The sequence below is a fragment of the Paroedura picta genome, chromosome 9 (assembly GCF_049243985.1).
Source record: "Paroedura picta isolate Pp20150507F chromosome 9, Ppicta_v3.0, whole genome shotgun sequence".
In the NCBI taxonomy this organism is placed as follows: Eukaryota; Metazoa; Chordata; class Lepidosauria; order Squamata; family Gekkonidae; genus Paroedura; species Paroedura picta.
In genome coordinates this window covers 24,030,363-24,047,424 of record NC_135377.1, presented here as the reverse complement: position 1 = coordinate 24,047,424, position 17,062 = coordinate 24,030,363, and the positions used below count along the sequence as shown (strand labels likewise).

General features: G+C 41.4%; 1 protein-coding gene across 1 annotated transcript in view; it reads left to right on the top strand.

The window, feature by feature from the left end:
- Positions 1 to 17,062, top strand: part of SLC26A7 (solute carrier family 26 member 7) — a 73,100-nt gene that overhangs the window by 21,636 nt on the left and 34,402 nt on the right. Inside the window, exons 3-4 of the mRNA XM_077351938.1 lie at positions 2,931 to 3,107; positions 13,192 to 13,352. Of these exons, the coding sequence (XP_077208053.1) occupies positions 2,931 to 3,107; positions 13,192 to 13,352 (338 nt within the window). The remainder of the gene's footprint in view (positions 1 to 2,930; positions 3,108 to 13,191; positions 13,353 to 17,062) is intronic.

Genomic DNA, 17,062 nt, shown 5'->3' with positions numbered 1-17,062 from the left:
TATCCCTCGATAGAGGGTTACCAAGGGGTAGAGTAGATATGAACTGAGTTTTTTACCACATCTTGTTCTATTGTCTGGGGATTTATGTATGATATGTTTCATATGTTTTATTGTATGGTTTTACTGGGGTTTTTATATGTTTGTAACTCGCCTCCGGGGAGAGGTGAGGAAACCAAATGAATGAATGAATGAATGAATGAATGAATGAATGAATGAATGAATGAATGAATGAATGAATGATCTCGTTAGGATGCCCAACTTCCAGGTAGGATCTAGCATTCTCTCAGAATTGCAACTGATTGCCAGACTACAGGAACCAGTTCCTCTCAAGGAAATGGCAGCTTTAGACCTAACATCCCTGTTGAACTGTTCCCACGCCCCAAAACAAACAAACAACAAAACTCTGCCCTCCTGGGACACTGCCCCAAATCTCCAGGAATTTACCAAGACAGAACTAGTAACTGTAGAACTTTGTTCATGGTATTATTGGCCATTACTGTTACAGTTACCAGAAAACAACAGACCCCCTGAACTGAGCTGTGGCAGAATTAGCCTAAATAATTTGCAAGCTCCCATGAACATTCCAATAACGTTTATTATGAACCAAAGAAAGGTCCTTTCAAGATAATAATTTGAGACACTGGCCACCCAAGACTGAGAAGCAGGTTTTTTGCAGAGAAGACCATCTGGTCCCAGTTGCAGAAAACAATAGAGCTGGTTATGGGGTCATGGCCTCCCTTGTGTTAATGCGCATTGGAAGGGATGGAGGCAGGGAACGAGTAGTGGGAGCCTTTCAAACAGAGGGAGAGGAGTTTCTCCTTGGAAATCCAGAATTGTGTGGTGCCACACACAAAGCTAACCCCACAGGGTTTGAAAAGCTCAAGTCTCTGCACATTCCCTTTGGTTGTTGTTATGCTTTCTTAGGAGCAATCATTGTCTTTTGAGTAATTGCGTGGTTTTTTGAAAATTGGCCAGTGTGCCAAAATGTGCATGCAGTGCTCTGTTTAACAGCTCTGTAGGAGCCATGTGGTCTGCTGGGAAAACAATGTTCAGTCCAAAGTACATAGAATTTGCATCAGAATGTATGCAAAGCATATTGTCCAAGGCCCTTGCGAGTCATTGGCAAACGGGATTTGAATTCTGTGGCAAGGTCCTTGGAAGCTAGGATGGCTCTGAGTCAGCAAAGTAGACGCTATGTCGTTATTTCATTGAAAGGGGTAATAATTGCCCAACTGGGACATGCTGGACAATTGGTTTCCGCAAGAAAGGCATTCAGACCATCTGGTACTTTGGAGAAATAGTAGATGCCATTTAATTTTGGGGCTAGAGTATTGTAGCAGTACAACTCGACTGTTTACTAAATGAAAGAGTAGACTTCAAAGAAGAAATCTTTGACTAGATGATGCATTTGGGGTGCATTTGTAAAGCTACCTGGAGGAAAGCGGCTTAATTTGGGATGCGGTAGAGGGAGAGGGACGCTCTTTTAAAGTGCTTCTCTCTGCTGTTTACTCACTGCTAATCTTGCCACCCCAGAGTAGCTGTTTACCAGGGAAACACCAGCTATGCATAATGTTTGGGCTCTGTGCTCCTGATGTGTAAGTAGTGCATGAGCGTTAAATAGCAGTTTATGTGATTAAGGGCAGTAGGGCTGAGGGAGGGGGATGCTGTCTGCCCCGCCACTCCAACTGTAGCTACCACACAGTCGGCCTTTAAGTCTCAGTGGGGGGAAAGGACAGGTACCCTCTTTGCTTCTCTCTTTTCCCCACCAGGAGTAAGAACAAGGGAGCGGGTCTCTTCCTTCTGCTTTTCTTCCAAGGAGCTCAGAGTGGTGTCCGTGGTCCTTTGTCCCTATTTTGTCCTCACTACAGTCCCGTTAAGTAATTTTCTTTCCCCTTTCAGGGGTCACTTTTAACCCAGGTAGTAGAAAAAGCAGGGGTACTGGATCACAGATCCCAAACGTCATATGTAGCATGGCCCTGATACTAATAGTTTAAGCTACTGATTTAAAAAAAAAAATCATTTGGGGGGTCTCCGCACCCTTTAAAAGTAGCGTCATGACAGTCAAATGCAAGCTGAATATTCTCACCCCTTCACATGACGTTGCCCACATCCACTGTCTGGCCTGCTGACTGCTCGCTACATCCTCCATTTTAAAGTGATTCTCTGAGAAGTGGACTCACCACCTCAAACAGTTCCAGCTACCATAGTGCAACCAGCAGGCAACCAGCAGAAGGAAGGTATGGAGGCTCAAATGTGCTAAAGTCGTCTCCAGCATCCTGCCCTCGCATCTGCCTCCCTCTCCCTTGTTCTCAGGGAGGAGAATTATTTTTTAAAAAATTGTGAACTTTCTGGAGCAATGAATAGGTATAATGGAGGGATGGGGGCACACAGGAATGGGGGCACAGGTAGCCACAGGTGTAGGCAATGGAAGAAAAAAAATATTTCACTCAACAAAGTGCGCCTCTTGAAAGTTTTCTCCTCCCCCCCCCCCAAAAAAAATCAGGAATTATATTAATTTACTCATTTATCAAAGGACTCGGCTGCTTTAACTTTGGTGCCTATGGAATTCAATGGTGCCATAGACTATAATGGGAATGTCGCGTTCCTGCCTTTCCTGGGGCCTGGAGGAGTGGGGGTTGAGGTACAGCCTCCAAACTTTCAGGGTAGCTCCAGAAGGCTCTTACTTGACTTCCCAAAATGTTTGGTCCACGGGGTCCACACCTAGAGGCTCCCAAAGAGTGTGCCCCCATCCCTCCATTATATCCAATGGAAAGTCGTCTCAGAGAGAGACGAGAAAGAACTCAGAGCTGACATGTGGGTATAGTCATCAATTTCCATCACTATCCTTTACTCACAAGTAAATGGGCAAAAGCATAAAACAAACAGGCACCGTAATCATTGGAAATTAAAATAGCTCTCTTCTTTTACAGGGACCTTTGCTTTAACCTCCTTGATATCTGCAAACGCTGTTGAGCGTCTTGTGCCTCCAATGAATAGCAGTCTTACAACAAGCAATCACTCCATAGTCTTGGGTCTATCAGACTTCGAAATGCAGAGGATTGGAGTCGCAGCAGCAGTTTCGTTATTGGGTGGCCTCATTCAGGTAGGTATTCCGGAACAGCCAATATGTAAAGATAGATGCACAGTGGTTTGAACTTCAGAATACACCTTGGGCCTCCTCTATGGTCCCAGTTTCCAGGAAAAGCAGTATGGGCTTGTGAGGGAGCTGTGGGATGTATTCGTCCACATGACCTGCTGCTCCTGATATGGCTCAAGTAGCATAGGAAAGGGCAGTGTGACAGCATCTTTAATGCCATCAAGGTATTCAGGTGAATTTCATGATGCGTTCTAGTTTTGCAAGACCTCCTCAATCTCAACTGGTCAATATCTGAACCCTACTAAATACAGCACAAAAGTGACCTTGTTTCTACCAAGATTGGTTCAGCCTCTGGAAAATCCAGTTTTGTATTACTTGATTTCACAGTTTCTGTCTTCCATTGGGTGTTGATTCAAGTAGTGCCCTAACTAGATAGAGGCTACCCCCACAATCCCGTTATACATGCCAGGTAGCTAAACTAGTACATGATGTGGGTGCTTTTAACAGCAATAATTATATTCCTGGCATCCAAGGTGACTACTGAGTGGAGAGGAACATGAGATGTTGACTAAAACAAAGCCAATACTCTTTGCTACATATTCCTGTAGGCAGAATATAACCTTCATCTCTTTCTCAGTGTTTTGACCACACCAATGGGGAATACTGAATTTCTCTCAGGGGCACAACTAGCTTTGCTTTCCCAACATTCAGAGATGTGCTGGAAAATCAAGTTATAAAGATGCTAAAGATTGGTGTAGTTTACACTGGCTGTATCCAAATCGTGTATGCCGCCACTCAGGAATTTAAAAGCCAGGTACACGTGTTACCACAGTACTCCTCATCTCCCCTTTTACCTCAGAGTCCCTCAGTTCTTTTTCAGGACTGCTTCCGCCTAGATTTTTATGCATGTGCTCTTTTGTCAAGTGAAGGAGCTCTGCTATGGAAATCTTCAGTGGTCTGGAATATGCAAGATCTGAACTGGGAATGATTCAATAGCATATGACAATATCCTACAGGGGGTTACTGGAGGAGATGTATAGTTAGCCTCTTTAGATTAGAAACTTCCTGGTATTTGTCAGATAACCTCCTGGGTCCTGATTGGCTGAGTTGGAGACTTCCTGCTCCTTTGAGCATACTTCCTCCCTGATTGCCTCCAGAAGAACAGTTAGTTAGTTAGACCGCTAGGACTCTCTCTTTCCTCTGTCTGTTTACAAAGTTGTTTCCATTCTCAATAAAGCAATTTATTCTTCCAACAGGCAGTGTTTTACTCCTTTGTGGAACCCTTCTCCAGGAGCTCCCCCATGCCCACCCATGCTTTCTAGCAGCCTGTTAAAACGTTCTGTTCCTGAAGCCTAAAAGATTTTGTTTTCATCTCTGTGTTTTATTCTGCTTTAATCTCTGTGCTGATTGAATTTGTATAATTTAATAGATGATATTGCTTTAAATGCATTTTAGCTTCTTAGATTTGTATTTTATACAGTGGGATATAAATTAATAAATAAATGAATACAACATAACAATGGTAGGCCAAAGAAGAAATACAGTAGGATCTCTTTTATGTTCAAGATTCCTTAATTCAAGTTCTAGTCCTTATTGTGTGTCTGTCCACACAGGATACTTCTGTCATAAGACCACAACTAAGGCAAGACAAGATGTGCTAATTTCAGAACTCGAGGGCCAAATTAGATGTTACAGTTTTTGAAGTGCCTTTTCCTGACCTGAAACTGCTTGGGGGGTGGTATTTCCTCTTTTTGGCTGCTCCACATGCCATAATTCATGCACATGGAATGACCAAAATGAGGGGGGATGATTCCTTTTGGCTCTGCCTGGTCAGGAAAAGGCACTGAGATGGAGACTTCTTCCCCCTCTTCCTCTCTCCTCACACTGTAGCTCTCAGCTAAGTCAGTCTCTCTGTCATTTGTTTACTGGGTTTTGAATATGGTGTTTCAGTTTGTGATGGTCCTGGCGGATCCACACCACTTGGTAGGGATCAGCCCAGTTAAGGGCAGACCCTGCAGTTTGATTTGCAAAGCATGCTGTATTCGTTGTATTGTCTTTCCAAGACGTCCTTCATGAATTCAAGCCACGGAAATAAGGATACATGTGAAGTTTGTAAACGTCAAGCTTTGTGGTTGAAATTGCCACATTGTAAGATTTTAGTGCCACCCTGCAAGTGTTGACAGTGGCATGCAATGTGAAGTTGTGGCCTTAACCAGTTATAGATCTCCCATCAAAATCATCTGATGAAGCGAGCTCTGATTCACAAACATGTATGAGGGGATACTTTGTGGTCTTTCAGGTACGCCTGGACTCCAGTGTCTCTGTGTTATTTGCTTTTAATGATAAGGGGAAAGCAGTTGATGTTCCAGCCCCTCTTTTTTGGACTAAATCGGCTTTGTTTTTCACTGGAAACAGTCACAATTGCTGCCAAGTGGCCTAAGAGTGCTTTCACACTGTGAAATTATCCCAAGTTAAATCCTTTTCTACCCCAATTCATTTGCGAGTGTAAGTGGAAATGTTTCTTTTTCAGACAGCAAAGAAAGCTGTATGCAAAACACATGTAAAAAGGTTTATGAATTTCTGATGGCACCACATTTTTTCCCATCAAGGCTGCCTTTAATTTTTTTATATAAACACTTTTTTGTGTGTTATATCAACATGCTATTGTTTAAGTCAGCGGTCCGCAAGCTTTCTCCCGCTGCGGCGTGATGGGGGGAGAGGGTGGCCCGGGGGCCCGCGCACGCGTGGCAGCCCCAGCGCAAACGCTTGCAGGGACAAGATATTAAAGCATCCCCAGCTAAAGCTAAACCCCCAAATCCCTCTTCCTTGTACAAAAAATGTAAAGATTACTCTAACTTAAGGCGTTGTATTCAAAAGTATTTGTATTATCTTGGTTGAGGACCTTATGCACTATGTAATGGATGGCCCCCTTTATGATGAACTGAGAGGTCAGTTTATTAAAATAACACTTCCTACTTCCTTGGGGCCTTCCACAACTGAAATTCTGATTCTGTGAAGTGTCAAGGGGATGGCAGGTTAGAGTGGATAAGTGATAGGGCTGTGAATGTCCTGCATAGTGCAGGGGGTTGGACTAGATGACCAGGATGACCTTCCAGCTCTATGATTCTATGATTTAGACACTGATACCTATGTCACTAACAGGGCCAAAAGATAAGATCCAAACTGCATAATTAGGTTGAAGATTCAACTATTATGACTCGCTATATAGTATGTTTTATGTGAGTAATTTATATAGGAATGTATTTTATAATGTTCATGCTTCTACTCGCCTTATGATTCCGCGTGTCTTATCTGCAAATCCTGATTGTGTGTATTTTGCATCTGATCGAAATGGCCTATGGCCCATCAGTAAACTGAATTCCGAGTAGAATAGATTTATGAAATAGATTTATGCAAGACATCAAAAGTTTTGAATGTCATAATTTTCTTCTTGGAAAAAAAAAAAGACACAAAATTGCTCATTAAACTGGTCTCAGGGCTTCGGCAGTGTCATTTCTGCATGTATATATGGATCAGTTCCTAACATATCACATCCCAGCCTGGCATACTTTATAGTAAGCCAGTCTCTCAGGATACTTCTGTTGGGTAGAGCCCAACCTTGACCCTTTAAACAATCCTAGCTGTACAAATGGGCATACTGAGGAAATTCTGGAGGAAAGGTCAAAACTTGAGTTCGAGTGTCCCTTGTTCTATCTGCCTCTGAGCTTGTGTGCAAATACATTGTAAATGTGTGGTTTCCGATATGGAAATGACCGCCATAAAGAAATTTTGTAACGTGTTGCATAGCTTTCAGGATCTGGGGCAAAAGTATACCTTTCTTTTGATAGGTTACAAGACGACAACTAAAAAAACTTCCTTTGGGGGAAGTTTAATTTTCAGCACTGAGTCTTGTAAACAGTCATATCTGAAAGACCTTGTTAGTAGTTACCAATAGACACTATCAGAAAGAAAACAACTTTTGTCCTCGTTCAGCGTGGAAACAAAACCTAATCAGTCTATTCTGCCTAATCACGACTTATCTAATTGAAGAGGCAAGGAGCACTTTTGAACTGATACATAATAGCTGCAGCCTGAATTGCGGGAAATTGTCTTTCTGCTCTATTCTGGGTTTTATTGAGTGATATATTTTTGCAAAGCCAGGATTTCAACCTCTGTGCTTTTGTCTTTCTCTCCCTGCTGTTTTGCTTCCATCTCATCTTATTAAAAACAAGATGTTACATTAAACCATAGCAAATCAAGTGAAGGTCTCTGACCTTCCCCACCTAGCTATCCAGGCCCTAATGGGTACATGATTTGTGCCTCAAATTGACATAAATAGCTGGTGCAGTCCATGCTTCATCCCATCTTTGTCCCAGTGAATATTTCCTTTCAGACTTTCAGCATGAAAGAGAGTGCCTTGCTTTAGGTACTAACCTCCTGATATATTTTTTTATGTTACTTTTTCACAAATATGATGCCATGCCTTTATCCATGGCCACTGTTGTGGCACTCTTTCCCCACTATGACCAAACTTGTTCTTCCTTCTTTTAAAAACAGGTTTGTAATTCTGGCCAGCACCTACTCCCATTGTCCAGCCCACGGCATTCAGTTTTCATTCTGGGGTTGTCTTGAAGGGCAGCCTAATACACAGCACAATAAAACTAATCCGGTTCTGAGGTTACAGAACTGTGAGTCAGGGTGGCCAAGAAAGATGAGAGCTGGCAGACGAGATGCAGCTGACAGAAGGATCTGACCTGCTTTTCAAGCAACAAGCCAGTCCCCTGGCTTTGAACCTGTCTCAACTCCCTCCAGGAGTGGATCCAAAGACCTAGGCAACAAAACAAAAACAAAAAAGGGGGAAAGCACAAGAGGCATGTGACAATGCCGGACTGCACACCCACAGAAATTAGAGTGGTTTGAAGTCAGTTAGAAGTGAAAATTGGGGGCAAATTCTGGCACCAAACACAGAGCAAAATATTCTCTCTAGGTTTGGGAGCTAAGAATTGACCCAGGTGAGCTTACAGATGTGGTTTATGATTGACCAAGGTGAGACAGATGTCAGGAGTCCTGGGAATATTTCCAAATAAGGAAAGAGAGGAGGTATTTTGGAAGCAGTTTTAGTTACATGATTAAGCAGTGTTATTAATGGGAGATTCAGATGGTCCAAATTGGATCACTCAGGACTAAATATCTCTTAGTAGTCCCCCCCCTCACACACAGCAAAGAGATTATACAGGGATTTCTTTTTGGGTAGGGGTACTATAAGTATTCTGATTAATTACTGAGAGGCCCTGATTGATAAAGATTAGGTCAAGATAAAAGCTTGGCTTCTCTCTGAGGCTGACATTGTACGAGTGACTGGGATCATGCTCAATTTTGCCTTCTTTCTGATGGTTCTCATTTTTTTTGTCTTGGAGAATGCCTGTGACTTGTTTCTAAGCCCTGCGTGGCAAGCAGTTATGAGCTGGTCACAGTGCCAAGATGGAAGAGATGGAGATAGATGCTCCAGAATGGAGACTTGATGACAACATTTGAAGAGCTTCCCTAGCTCAGAGACTACACTGCTTCTTTGATCCCAAGTCTTGGGGGCTTTCCCTGAGCCATGTAAGTTAGGCTAAGTTCAGTGATTGTCCAGTTTCCTAAAGCTTTAAAAATTAGCCCTTGCAGACTTTTGCTGAGCTTGGTCTTAGCTGTAGTCAACATTTCAGGGTTGGACTAAATATAGATGAGATTTTTAAGGGACAGATGGCAATAACACAACGTGAAAAGAATGAAGACCAACAACATTTTCTTCAAGTTATAAGCTTTTGAGCACACACCCACTTCTTCAGATACCGTGAAACAGAATTTCCTCAAACATTACATATAGGTAGGGGGTGTTATTGCCAGGAAGGGCTAGCAAGAGTCAAGATGCATGAGTACCATAACTGGGCGATTATAGTTTAGATTGGATTAAGGCAGTTGTCAAAAAATGTGAATAGCAGTAAATCAACATACAAATACAACAGTTAATGAACAGACACAAGAACGAAGTTTGAGTCTAATGACAACCCCAAGACCAACAAAGTTTCACTCCTGTTTGTTCTATATTTGTAATAGTCGAGGAGATTCCGTTTCACAGTATCTAACGAAGTGTGTTTACATATGAAAAACTTATACCTTGAATAAACCTTTAAGGTATCACTGGACTCAAACTCTGTTCTCCTGCTTCAGACCAACATGGCTACCCTTCTGGCACAATTTGAAAAGGAGCATCAGTATGTGTCTTTTAATATTATGGAATGGAAAAAATACAAGCTGGGAAAATGCCTTTCACTGATAGGACTCTAAGAAATTAAGAATTGTTCACCCACTCCTCCTCGAGTATTGAGCCGTTGGAAAAAACAATTAATGTATTGAACTGAAAAATAATCACCCCAAGAATTTGTGGGAAAGTATAACACCTATTCCTTTTTCAAACTGATTTTCATAATTGGTTTTCTGAGCCAAATGTATCTTTTAAAGCCTCTGTTTATTGCTATTAGCAAGACAGTTTCATAATATAAACTGTTGCAGTTCTTTACTGTCAACATAGACCAGGCCCAACTTGTCTCCATCCAGACAACAGCAGTGTCCAAGAAGTGGTCCCTGTCTCCGGGCCTTCACAACAAAGTGTCAATTTGACCGCCTGTCTGGTGCTATTTAAATATTTGTATTGTTGATCAGGCTTGTAAAAAGAGAATGACGCCCTACTCCATGGCATATTTTCAGATCATTAGCCCTACCCTGTCTTTCTCAAGATGACACTTGGCCAAAGTAGCCACTTCTATGGTGCAACACTGCTGATGTTGGAAGGACATCATGGATTTCCCATGTCCATTTGTCCTTGGCCACATTCCTTTTTATTTCACAATCATTTCATTCTAGGGGCAGAATCAGGTTGTGTATGATGGGTAAAATAGCGTAACTCTGCTCAGTGTTGAGGAGAGAAAAACATGGTGGACACAATCTAACATCTTCAAACACATTAAGGTCAGAAGACTTCAGCATGTATGGCTGACAGCTCCATTGAGGTTGATAATGAAATTAATCACACACACCCCACACACACTTCTCAAGTTGGGATATGTATTGCCCATAGTATTCAAATTCCATCAGTATGTTTTCTAATTTTCCACCTGAAAATATAGGCATTTACTAGTAACTTAGACAAAAACTGAATTCATTTCTAGTATTCTTTATTAGACGGAACTAATTCATTCCACTTTGTCCCTCTTTGTCATAAATGTATTGTCTATGAAACAGGAAAAACATTGTTTCCTATCTGAGCACAATGCAACACCCTTGGATCCTATGGGCTTTTTTATTACATGTATAGTGTTTGGTAGAATGTCTTTTTGTATACTGTAATATAGCATCAGCAGTGGAATTCTTAAAGGTAGTGCAAATTTTCCCACAGCAAACATCCCAGTTTATATGATTGATGTCTATGTGTAGTTCTGGTCAGTCCAGCATGATCATGGTGGCTACTGTGTAGACCAGGGGTAGTCAAACTGCGGCCCTCCAGATGTCCATGGACTACAATTCCCAGGAGCCCTTGCCAGCATTCGCTGGCGAATGCTGGCAAGGGCTCCTGGGAATTGTAGTCCATGGACATCTGGAGGGCCGCAGTTTGACTACCCCTGGTGTAGACACATGGCCAGACACTATTGGCCAGGTTGATCCATTCTGAATACTGTTTTAATGCTATTCTGAAATCAGTTAACACATCTGCATCTAGTTATAGCCTTTTCAGTTAAATATGAAATATTGATAGTAAGAGGGATTTCAGCTTTCAGCTCCCAAAATTCAGTGTGAAACAAACGAATTATGTGGTAAGCAACAATATCTTGCTGGGACCACTCAAGAAAGCTCCAGATTGGGCAAGGTGCCAGCAGAGTTGGGACATGATCACAAAAGTTGGATATACATTGGAATGAAGAGGAACGATGCAGAGAGTATGGAAACAAAATGACTGCCTTAAGCACAGCATTTAGCTATTGAGCTGTTCCAAGTAGAGATCCTGCAAGCCTCCCAGTGAACAGGTTCGGCAGGCAGACAGCCTGTGCTTGGCAGCTCTAATGATCCATGGATTGAGTCTTGGATCTGTTTGCTTTGCCACTGTCTGCTGTTAAACAGCTTTGTGGCTGTCCAGCAACTTTACAGTTTCGATTGGGTTTTCTTCTGCCTTGCAAGCCACTTCCACCTCTGCACACTAGGGCTCATTCTGCACACATAGGATAATGCACTTTCAGTGTACTTTAGCGGCTAGATATTCCTGTTCTGCACAGGAAAATCTACTTCTAAAGTGCGTTGAAAGTGCATTGTGTGCAGAATAGGCCTAGGTGAAATCAATACTCTTCAAGAGTTGTGAGTTACGGTTAGGTCAAGGTCATGGTTGAGTCAGTTAATTAAATGATGCCGGAGGGGGTACTGAGACTCCCAAAAGACTGTACAAAAATGCATGTGCAAAATAATCTTAACAATAACATGAGCTTAAATGAACATCAGACGTTATTGATTTATAAGTCAACACAGTGCTTAGTTAAAATCACTGCATGGTAAATTTCCTGACTTTTTAACATAATTGGTCACCAAGCTGTAGCAACAGTTTTGTGGTGCATCTATCTATCTATCTATCTATCTATCTATCTATCTATCTATCTATCTATCTATCTATCTATCTATCTATCTATCTATCTATCTATCTATCTATCTATCTATCTATCTATCTATCTATCTATCTATCTATCTATCTATCTATCTATCTATCTATCTATCTATCTATCTATCTATCTATCTATCTATCTATCTATCTATCTATCTATCTATCTATCTATCTATCTATCTATCTATCTATCTATCTATCTATCATATTTATATACCGCCCTCCCCGAGGGCTCAGGACGGTTTACAGAGAACAGGAAAAGATACAATTAACATATGGTAACAGGTAACAGTAACAGTAATCACAATATAACAATAACTTCATAAATAATAACATTATAAAATAGAGATTGTGAGAGCCTCAGCTCAACTCTTAACCAGTGGGTTAAACCGATTAGTGTTGGTCGCAGGGGGGGGGAGCTTGGGGGCCAACTGGAAGCGGTGGTTTGGGTTGACCTCAACCAAATGCCTGGTGGAGGAGCTCCCTTTTGCAGGCCCTGTGGAACTGTTTAGGTTCTGTCAGGGCCCTGATCTCCTCTGGGAGCGAGGGCTTTCACTGGGCTATGTGATAATGTGCATCTGTGAAATATTGCCAATTGCATTGTATTGTGATGTCCTGTTTTAAGGCATGAAAGGATTTGAATTAGGCTGAGGATCAGTGTCAATGGAACCCCATGAGATTTTCCACACTTCTTTGAAGCACTACAAATCCCTGCAGTTTAAACCTGTGTGCTGAGTCAGCAGTGGGATCGGTGATTATAGCACAACCAACCCTGTTCCATTTTTGCAAAACAAAAACAAAACACCCTTGAAAGTTTCATATCTTATCTTTTTTCCTATCACAAGACGAGAAAAAATGTATCCACTGCCTCAACCAATGGAGGGACAGAGATACTCACCTGCCTTTTTGCACGGTTATTAGAAACAGCAAAAAATTGAACATTTAAGTCAACTTTTTCATCTGCTACACACTGATGTATAATTCTGTTTAGGATTGCACTGTAAACTGGTTTCCATACAGTGAAAATATGAACTTGCCTGATTTTTTTTTAACAGCTTAACTCTAATTTACAGTTTATTGTGTTTACCTGTTAGAGCAACTGAGAATATAACACAAGATAAGGTGAATTCTGAGAAGTCAACTCATTAAATACTCACTGGCAAAATAAATTCTTGTAACTAATCTCATTTCAATGAGCCATGTAAAATATAGGGAAGATAATGGACAACAAAAACCATATGAAGGTGATCGTAGTTGGCAAGTTTATTCATGGCATACTGCGTGTAATTCAGAAACCTCAATGGGTGATTAGCACACACAGCAATCCTGTCTCATGTTGTTACAATTCTAGCATAAGTCACTGCATTCTAATGTAATCTCTGCTCTGTATCTCTGGTTTCTCAGGTAGCAATGTTCGTGCTGCACCTGGGCCGTGCCACCTTCTTGCTCACAGAGCCAGTGATAAGTGCGATGACCACAGGAGCGGCCACGCATGTCGTGACTTCACAAGTAAAGTACCTTCTGGGAATGAAAATGCCGTACATTTCAGGACCCCTGGGATTCTTTTATGTGAGTTTATCAGTGGAATTTGACCACATAGCTTTGCTCGCACTTGCATTCCAGCTAATCTTGAGGGGTCAGACTTGGACCACCATGGGGCCTGCATCTAATTTCTCCTCCCTTTGCAGATGTGCAACACAACTGGTTTATCCCATTTGTTCCTCAGAAATATCACGTGAAATATGCTGGTGTCAGATGTTGAGGTACATGGCAAGTCAGGCAATGAGGGCCCAATCCTGCCAGAATCACGTTAGTGAAGTTGATAGCAAGAATATGAATGCTCACGATAAATAAAAATCAATAATTGCTCTTACATGGGATTCCCCAAACAGCTCTCCTTTTGCGTATTTCTAGTCTCTGTGCTCTTAGGCCTTTTACTCAGTCACTATTCTTCCAAGACTTACCTTCAAGTGATGAGATAGGATCATGAAGTGAGGTCAGTAGTAAGAGCCAGTGTGGTGAAGTGGTTCTTAGTGTCAGATGAGTCTCCTGGGGGCCCAGGTTTGAATCCCTGCTTGTGCAACAGGAACTTCCTGGGTGACCCTGGGCCTGTTATACTTCCTCAGCCTCACTTACTTCACAGGGTTATTATTGTGAGGATAAAATGGAGGAGAAGAAAATGCTGTAAGCTGCTTTGAGTCCCCATGGGAGAGAAAGGCTGGACAGCAGTGAATTAAATATATCAATGAATAGTGCTAGGGAAAGCTTTCTTTCAGGGAAGTTTGGAGGGAAACCCTCATTTACTAATCTTCTCCTGGAGGGATTCCTGATAAGCTTTGGAGGATCCAGAACAAAAAGGTGAAAAAAAAACTTAACACAAACAAAAGTCCAGGGACCCAAAAAGGCTAATAGCAAGGGAAATATCTATAGCCTAATGGGGCTGCATCATAAAGTTTCTAAAATGTAATGTAATTATGAAAATACCAGTATTTATTAATAATACAGTTCCAAAACACCCAAACACTTTTATACATGGCCTCTGATAAAATCCAATGCTATGCAGATACTAGTTTCTCAGCACCATTTCACAATTACATCATGTTTTAGAAATGTTATGATGCAACTCCATTAGGCCTTAGACTTGCTGTTAACCTGTTTGGGTTCCTAAGCTTTGAAGGATCTCCAGAAACCCCCAGAATACAACCTGCAAGTGGCTGCATTAGTCAATTGCATCCTAGGTTTTTTTTTGTTTCCTTTTAGTATCGTTTTAAAAAGCGCACACACTTGGATTTATTAAATAGGATTAGAGTTGGCATTTTTGTTTAAAGGGTCATTTTATTTTTATTAGAAGAGACAGCTCTCTCTTAAAGGGGCTGGGGAAAATCTGACAAAATCACATGTGCATGTCAGCATACATGGGCTCTTTTGGACTGTACAATAAATTTGGTGGTCTGAATTGCCATGACCTTTAGCTTTTATATGAAAAAAAAATAGAATCAAGTAATTATGCCACTCAGCATAAAGAACTGCTTAGTAAAAGGCAAATTTGAAAACATTTTCATTGTTTGGTTTTGTGTACTTAGTTTTTTTTAAAAAAACAACTCTACCTTTTAGCATATTGCTTAATTCTTCCTTTCTTTGTGTTCTTTTTCACAGCTGACACTTATTTAAGCCTTTCGCTCTTTGGCACAAAAACGGCCACATAGTTTGGAAGTGGATGTTAATAGAGTGGAATAGGAAAGTCATAAGGAAAACAAGCCAATGAAATAGTTTTTTAATCAAATGAGATCATAATTCAGTATGAGCAAATGATACTTAGGTGGCAAGAACAGCCCTATTTCAATGGAACTTGGGTATCCACAGTTTACACCTACCCATAATTCTGTTCAAACACACATTTTCTTACATCTAAGAAAGATCTAATGCGATCACCACCTCTTCCGCAGTTAATGTCACAGAAGTTGGGGTTTGTGCAAAAGCTTCCAGCCATGTAGTTCTTCTAACATCAAGTCATGCTGTTTCCATAATAGTAGATACATCATGTCATGCTCTTCTATTTGTCTCTACCTTTTATTCTTTAATCTCTTCCCTTTTCCCACTTTAATTTGCTTCCTTTGGTAAAGAGAAGTCATACAACATTTTGATTACTTGGTAGCATGAAAGCAGCTTAGAAAATCATTGCCCGTGGATGCAGCCATAACGTAAGGGTGTGGCTTTCAGTAGAAAAATATATATAATTTCTAGAAAGGCAACATAAAAAAGGATACGCTGTATCTGGTGATCAATGTGCTCCTTTGTCTTTGATAATTTTGTCGAATAGGAATTTCAGCAGGTGCTCCTACCCTGTTACCCACAGAACTACTCCTACAAAACTCCCCTCATTTTACTACAAAAGCACAGATGCTCATCCTCCTTTATAACTGGTTACTTTCAGAGATTATCACTCCAAATAAATGCTGTTGTGTGCCTTCTAGAACAGAGGTGGCCAAACTGTGCCTTTCCAGATGTCCGTCTGGTGAGCCACAGTATGGCCACCACTGCTCAAGGGCGACAGTGAAGACACAGAAAGCTTTGAAGAAGGAAAGGAACTGTGTAGCATCAAAATTAATCAGGAATAAGTACATAATGGTTAATATTCAATACTAGGTTCTACCACCCATTGGTTTGCAAAACCTTCTTTCAAAAGGTTGCTGCTTCTGTTTCCCTGATTTGAAAATTCACAGCATCATGTGAAATGAATCCAGGTTTTCTATCTTACACCTTTATAAAATCATTGCCTGGCCCATCCACATTCTTGAACTCTGGTCCCACAGAAGAAAAAAACAGGCAGAATGCCCTTCTAATGCAGCTTTTCTCAACATTTTAATTGTTGAGAAACCCTTGAAACAGTCTTCAGGCTTCAAGAAACCCCAGAAGTGGCGTGATTATGTAGAATATGGTTGGGAAGCATAGCTGTGCACATGCCCCCCCTTCCCCACCCCCTTCTGGCTCATCATTGGCCATTTTGGGAGGTATGGGTGGGTTGACATGGTCATATCACCTGATAAATGTTTAACATTAAATATATATATATAAATTAGTTAACTCCCACCCATTCAGTAAACTCTACTAGGGTCATCAAGAAACCCCAGGGTTTCACGAAACCCTGGTTGAAAAGGCCTGCTCTAATGCTTTTATCATCTCCATTGCCTCTCAGGCAGGTACATCCACTGTAAGAAGTTTTGTTTTGGCTTTGATATTACTGGAGATCTCTATCATGAGAGAATACCAAATCCTCCCCTTCAAAGCAATAGCAGCTATGTATGGAGCAATCCTCCAAGTGTGTGAGGACCCTGTTTTCTGATATCATATGGTTGCTCTGCTCTATATCATTACAGGGAAAGGGACACCCATCTGCACCTTCTTTTCCCCTTGTCCAGACCTTCTTGGAAAATACATTCCTTGACTGAGCTAAGTGGGAGGGGTGGGGTAGGAGAGAAATCTGGCAGGCTTTCACACTCCTCCCATCACCTGTAATGACCTGCTCTGCTGAGAGTGCCCAGGTTCATGTGCCAAGTGTGGGCAGGCCAAAAACAAGACTCTGCTATTCTCCCATGGGGATTCCTCCATATGCCCACACGTGAAAGGATCAAACCATATGTATTGTTCAAATTGGCTAGCTGTAGCTGTACTTGGCTCGTTTTGCACTCCTGAAAAATGCAGCAAGTGAAGTATTAAAAATAAATCTTATAACTCCCAATCCTGGTTTTCAGGACAAGGGGTGGCAGGGTGCCACCTGA